Consider the following 6,606-nt stretch of genomic DNA (forward strand, 5'->3'; position numbering starts at 1 on the left):
CCTTTCTCCCTCTCACTCTGTCTCTCTCTGGTTAAATTAAAAATAAATAAAGTTAAATGAAATAATACCTTTTTTTTTAAAAAAAAAAAGGAAAGAGATTTTTGCTGTAGGGTATGTGAGCTTTCTACAAAGACACAGAGAGAGAAAATGAGAAACCCCTCAGGGGAGATGGCCACACTACAATTCCTTTTCTTCCATTATCCTCTTGGGATTTGGGGCATGCATGCACACACACCCAGCATGAGTTTCAAACCGCCAGGTTCGGGACTTGAACAATGGTTGGCCATGTGAGTGGGAATCCAGTGCCTTAACCACTACACTACCTGCTTGCCCCAAGGAATCCAAAACTTTAACCAGCTCTGGGATGCTGTCAGGCTTGGGACAATTGTGCCACGGGCTGCCTCCCAATCCACCTTTCTGGGAACGAATGAAAAGTGGCTCCCCCAGCCCTGGCCCAGGTTCCTGTCCACTGAATCACAGCAGTCACGTGCCCCCTCTGGAGACCTGGCGACCACTGACATCCCAGACCAGCCTGCTGTCAGCTCACCTTCGCCGCCGATGTGAGGTTGCTGCGAGAGAGAGGGAGAGCCCAGTGAGGACGGCAGCACAGCCCCACCTCTCGGGTGCTGCCCTGGCTACACGTTTTCCTCCTTGGATTCCACATCAATGCCCGGCTACCAAGTGAAACCATCCTGCCCTTCAGAGAGCTTCTGTTCTACACAGGAGAGCCTGTGCCCAAAGGACCACAGAGCAGGACCAAGTGAGGGCTGGGAGGAAGGGCTAGGACACAGACCAGGAGCTGAACTCATCAGTCTCAGGTAAGGGAGTGGTCCCTCTTTCCTTGGGGGACCTGGAAGGCTTCTCAGAGGAGGTGGCTTCCAAGCAGGGCCTGGAAAGCTGAGAGCAGAGCATTGCAATAGCTAAGGAAGGGAGGAGGAAGTCCTGGGGGGGTGGGCCCCCTTGGTTCCTATTACTAATTATTTTTTTTTAATTTTGTTAGCACGTACACTCGCTGGGGATGGGAGGGGTGTGGAGAAAGCGCTCCCATGGGGAATGGGCACACTGCAATTCCTTCTCCATTCTCTTCTCAGGATTTTAGGCATGTATACACTCACCTGGTATGTTTCTCGAGCCCCTGGATCTGGGACTTGAACTGTACCATCAGTCATGTGGGATCCAGCCACCACGCTGGCCCCTACCACCAAATTTTAATTGAGCCCCAACTAAGTGCCAGACACTTGAGCCAGAGGAGACCGATTTTAGCTGTTCTGCCAACTGAACAACAATCGCCCGGCAGCTTGGGGCCCCTCGCAAGGAAGGACGCAGTTTGCACACTTGGCCCATTTTGCAGAGGGTAAACTGAGGCCTGGGGAGGGGGCACTCACCTTGAAGATGTACATGCTCTGCACCACCACGGGCCTTTGGAGGCCCAGGCTTCTGGCCAAGGCCTGGAGGGAAGGCAGAGGTCAGCTGGGCTGCATGTGGTCTGCCCACCCACCAGCCCTCACCCGCCTTACTCACCTGCACTTTGGGGGAGTGCGTGACCCTCCTGAAGACGGCATCATGGGCGTGCAGAGCTGCGGGACAGAGGTGGCTGATGGCCCCTCCCGGCCGAGTGTCCCTCCCGCACCCCGGGCACACACTGAGGCCTCAGCTGACGGGCTCACTTATGTCTTGCGCATGAGACCGTGTGCTCGCTTATTATCAAGTAACGGGCTCAACGGGCTCCTTCAGCCCCTTCCGTCACAGCCAGGGTCCTATTCCTGACCTCTGGCCTTCCGGGTCTTCCCTCTAGCCCCAAGTCCCCACTCAGAGGACGAAGGGCTCCAAGGGCCCTGTCCAGTGGTGGCAGTGTGGGGACTACCACTGACTTCATGTGACCTCAGGAAGCTGCTCCTCTTCTGTACGCCTCAGTGGAACTGTACTTGTAAAAGGGCACAGAGGAACAGCCACTTCCCCTAGGCCTCGATGGGCTCGGGGACGTGCCGCAGCAGCAGGCCTGGCACGGAAGGTCACTGCTCGATGTTATTGTTACTGCGAGAAGTGAGGGCTGCACCTACTTCATGCCACCAGGTACGGACTTTAAACTGGTTATGACATAAACGTTCATAGTATGTGCATTTTACAACTGGCTTACAAAACTACCATTATATAACTTCAGGTTTAAAAATAAGCAGCCTAAGGCACTGGACTCCCATGTAGCTGACTGCAGTTCCAGTCCCGGACTGGGCAGCCTGAAAATCATGCCATGCATGTATCTGTGCATGCTCAGAATCCCTTGAGGAGAATGGATTGCAGTGTGGCTATCCCTCCAGCGGATGCTTTCTCACTTTCCTTTCCCTCTCTATCTATCTGGCAAGTGCACACACATTATGGCAAAAAACTAAAAAAAAAAAAAAAAAGAAGAAGGAAGGAAGGAAGGAAGGAAAGAAAATCATGCCAGGCGTGGATGTGTGTGTGCCCAAAATCCCAGGATGAGAATGGAGGAGAAGGGATTGAGATGTGGCCGTCTCTCCTAGGGGGTGATTTCTCAGTTTCCCTTTCTCTGTCTTTCTCTCTCCAGCAAGCACACGCATTCTGAAGCAAAAACCTTAATGATAATAGAGACCAGCAGTTAGCATAATGGCTATGTCACTGGACTCCCACGTAGTCAACCATGGTTCAAGTCCCGGACCCGGTGGCTTAAACTCACGCTGGGCACATGTGCGTGCGTGCCCAAGATCCCAAGAGGAGAATGGAGAAGGGATTGCGGTATGGCCATCCCCCTGGGGGGATGATTTCTCACTTTCTGTCTCTATGTCTCTGTCTTTCCAGTGAGTGCACGCACCCTATCACAAAAACCTCTAAAATAATAATAATAATGATAATAATAGTAATAAAATGATAAAGCCAGAGGGAGACCTGCAGCCTGAAATGTCACGTGCCCACAGCCAGTGAGGCTTTTAAAGGAGTCAGGCCTCAGTTTCCCCCTTCTCTTCCCTGTCTCCGAGGTCCCTGCTCACCATGGCCAATTTTGTTGATGGATTTCTCTGGAGGGACCAAGAAATTTCCTGTGGCACAAAGAATAGGTAAAGGCAGAAGAACTGGAATCCAGCCTCCCACAGGCAGCTGACCTCAGCCCCATCACCCCTGCCTGCTGGGTCCTGCCCCCCGCCACCCTGTGGCTCCCCCACACCGCCAGGCCCCCAGCTCCAAACCTCTCTCATCGAAGACACCTTTCTCAAAGAAGAACCGAACCTTGTCACCACTGCTCAGGAAGTAGTCTGTGCTGCCCTGTGGACAGGGGACATCAGAGGGCGGGACTGAGGACAGCCTGGGGTCAGAGCTGGGCCTGGCAGAGAGGGAAGAGGACTCAAATGCTCCTGCCCCACACTGCAGACTCCCCAGGGCGCTTCGCAAACGTGTCCACTGAGGCACAGACGGCGATCAGTGCCCGAAAGAACAGCCCAGAGCTACAGACAGAATGTCTGGGAACCGTTTTCGTGTGTTTGTGTGTTTTTAATTTGCTAGAGGGCAGGGACACTCACCAAAGACAGAGGGGAGGGGAGAGTGAGAAAGTGCACCTGGGGAGGGCCGGGCTGCAACCCCTTCTCATCGTCCCTGTTTCAGGGTTTGGGGCATGCACAGGTACGTGCCTGGAGCGTTTTTCAAGCCACCAGATCTGGGGCTTGAACCACACAGATCCAGCTGCCCTAATCACCATGTTGTGGGCTGGCCTGGAAACTTCCTTTATTTTTTTAAAGAAGTTTTTCCTTAGGGCATGTGCGCTTATGGGGGAGAGAGAGACAGAGACAAACAGCGAGAGGGAAAGTGAGAAATTACCCCCCAGGGGGATGACCATGCTGCAATCCCTTCTCCATTCTTCTCCTGGGATCTTGGGCACACACACACACGCCTGGGGTGATTTTTCAGGTACCAGGTCCAGGACTCGAACTGAAACTGGCCATGTAGGAGTCCAGGGACATAACCGCTACACCATCTGCTGGCCCCATGGCCTGGAAATTTCTTAATATAATTCAGAACACAGATGCTGGAGTCAAACAGGCCTGGTTCTCAGATAGCTTAAGACCTTCATTTTACCTCTCAAAGCCTTGACTTCCTCACCTGTAAAAGGGGAAGGATAACAGGACCGATCGTCCTAAGTCATTGGCAGATTCAGCCAGAGGCCGAACCTTAGAGCAATTGAGAGCACAGACTCTGGAGTTAAAATGCTTGAGTTCAAATCCCAGTTCTGCCACGGGCTGGCTGTGCGGCCACGATCACATCACTGAACTTCTCTGGCCGTGCATTCCCAAAATGTGGCTATTTGGCCCAGTGGCAGGAGGGCATTGCTGGGTGAAGCTGGGCTGCACAGGAGCTCTGTCTGCTTCCAGACCAACCCTGTCACACGTGCCTGTGGTCTGGTCAACAGGCAGGCCGGGGCAGAACTGCAGCATGGTGAGACCTCTCTCTCTACCTGTGTAAATCCAACTAATGTGAGGCCAGCAGGCAGAGCGGTTATTTTATTTATTTAGTTTTTCCCCCGAGAGGTTTTTGCTGTAGGGCACAGGCATTTACTAGAAAGACAGAGAGAGACGGAAAGCGAGAAATCACCCCTCAGAGAGGATGGCCACACGGCAACCCCTTCCCCTTCTCCTCCATTCTTCTCTTGGGATCTTGGGCACCCAAGTCACTGGGTCTGGGACTTGAACCACAACCAACTATATGGTAGTCCAGCAGCATAGCCATTATGCCATCTGCTGAGTCTGATGTCGTACCGGTTATGTTGCTAGACTCTCACATGACTGACTGTGGTTCGAGTCCCAGACCCAATGGCTTGAAATTCACACCAGGCATATGTGTGAGTGCCCAAGATCCCAAGAGAAGAATGGAGGAGAAGGGATTGCGGCGTGACCATCCCCTCTGGGGGGTGATTTCTCACTTTTCCTCTCACTGTCTCTGTCTCTCTCTTCTCCGAGTGCATGTACCCTAAGGCAAAAAAAACTAAAAAAAGTCCTATTACTATAACTATGTCGGGGGTGTTGTAAGCATTACAAGTTGCTGTACATAAAGCGCTAGACAAACCCTTAGACTGCGCTAAGTACCATGTGAGTATTTGCTATTATCATCACTACAACTGTATAAAACTCAGCCTGGGCGTGGCTAAGTGTTCAATAAACACACGCTATTACCAATCTCTTTCTGGTCCTTGATTTGATCTGTTTTGTTTACAGAGAGAATGTTGCTATGTTGTCTAGGCTGTCGCAGCCTCTGAGTGGCTGGGATTAGGTGCATGCACATGCCCAGCCCTTCTGTTTTCTTAATAGTTTTTCTTTGTATTTTTAAAGTTTTGCTATAGGGCACGTGTGCTCACCCAAGAGACAAAAGAGAAAAAGAGAGAGAAAGTGAGAAATCACCCCTCCAACAGGGGGTGGCCACCCCACAATCCCTTCTCCTTCATTCTCTTCTCAGAATTTTGGGCATGCACACTTATGTGCCCAGCATGATTTTCAAACCACCAGGCCTAGGACTCCAGTCACACAGTCGGACATGTGGGGTCCAGCAGCCTTAACCTCCATGGGAACTGCTGGCCTTATTTTATTTATTTTATTTTATTTTATTTTATTTTGAGAGATTTTCACTGTAGGGCGCATGCGCTCGCCAGACAGACAGAGAGAGACATAGAGACAGAAAGCGAGAAATCACCCCCCAGGGGGGATGGTCACGCCGCAATCCCTTCTCCTCCATTCTCCTCTCGGGATCTTGGGCACGCACGCACACGCGCCCGGCGTGAGTTTAAGCCACCGGGTCCAGGACGCGAACCGCGGTCGACTACGTGGGAGTCCAGCGACATAGCCATTACGCTAACTGCTGGTTCCCTTATTTTGTATTTTTTGAAGTTTTTGTTGCCAGAGGGCACTCGCACTAGTCAGAGGGCAGCGCTCAAGACACAGGGAGAGAGCACCCCTCCGACGGGTGTCTTTCATAGTGTCAGCAGCAGGAAAGGCAGTCCTCAAACTATATACCGCAGAATATTTGTCGAGGACTATGAATCTATGGTTGAACTGAAAATCTTTCAAAATACATTATAGCTCCAGCCTTTTCTCTGTCATTTGGAGAGTGACCTAAAAACAAACAAACAAACAAACAGACAGACAGACAAACTGGTTTGAAGGAGAATTCCAGGACCCACAGGTATGCAGGCAATAGGGATTGCCCACAGGCCAGTCGCTGCACCCACTGGACCTAGTCCCTGCCCGTTTCCGTGGGCAGTACCACACGCATCATCAGGAGCGTTGTGCAGTTTACAGAGACGTACATAACTCAGAGACAGTGCAAGGGGCATGAAATCTGAGGGACGGAGAGCCAGGACCCCCGTCAATATATATTTTTAAGTTTTTCACAATATCGAAGTAAATATCAAGGGTTTTACTGAGTGGTGGCCACTCTGTGAGCTCTTTTTTCTTTTAAAAGATGTTTGCCATAGGAAGCATACACTCACTGAGGAGACAGGGAGAAAGTGAGAAATCCCTTCCTCTCAGGATTTTGGGCACACACACAACACACACACACGTACCTGGCATGAGTCTTTTTTTTTTTTTTTTTTCAGAGGTTTTTCCTTTAGGG

The 6,606-nt window shown here is 51.2% G+C and overlaps 1 protein-coding gene across 9 annotated transcripts in view; it reads right to left on the reverse strand.

Annotated features, from left to right (window-relative positions):
• Positions 1-6,606, reverse strand: part of PHYHD1 (phytanoyl-CoA dioxygenase domain containing 1) — a 19,865-nt gene that overhangs the window by 5,226 nt on the left and 8,033 nt on the right. For 3 of the 9 annotated variants that reach the window (XM_027774007.1, XM_027774005.1, XM_014589960.2), the window contains exons 3-7: positions 3,198-3,331; positions 3,003-3,050; positions 1,522-1,577; positions 1,386-1,448; positions 548-569 (exon numbers count right to left, since the gene is read on the reverse strand). In XM_027774007.1, the coding sequence (XP_027629808.1) occupies positions 548-569; positions 1,386-1,448; positions 1,522-1,577; positions 3,003-3,050; positions 3,198-3,331 (323 nt within the window). The remainder of the gene's footprint in view (positions 1-547; positions 570-1,385; positions 1,449-1,521; positions 1,578-3,002; positions 3,051-3,197; positions 3,332-6,606) is intronic. The other 6 variants (XM_014589958.2, XM_027774008.1, XM_014589956.2 and 3 more) reach the window with 4 other exon arrangements.

This window comes from Tupaia chinensis, unplaced genomic scaffold (assembly GCF_000334495.1).
Source record: "Tupaia chinensis unplaced genomic scaffold, TupChi_1.0 Scaffold000394_1, whole genome shotgun sequence".
Lineage (NCBI taxonomy): Eukaryota > Metazoa > Chordata > Mammalia > Scandentia > Tupaiidae > Tupaia > Tupaia belangeri.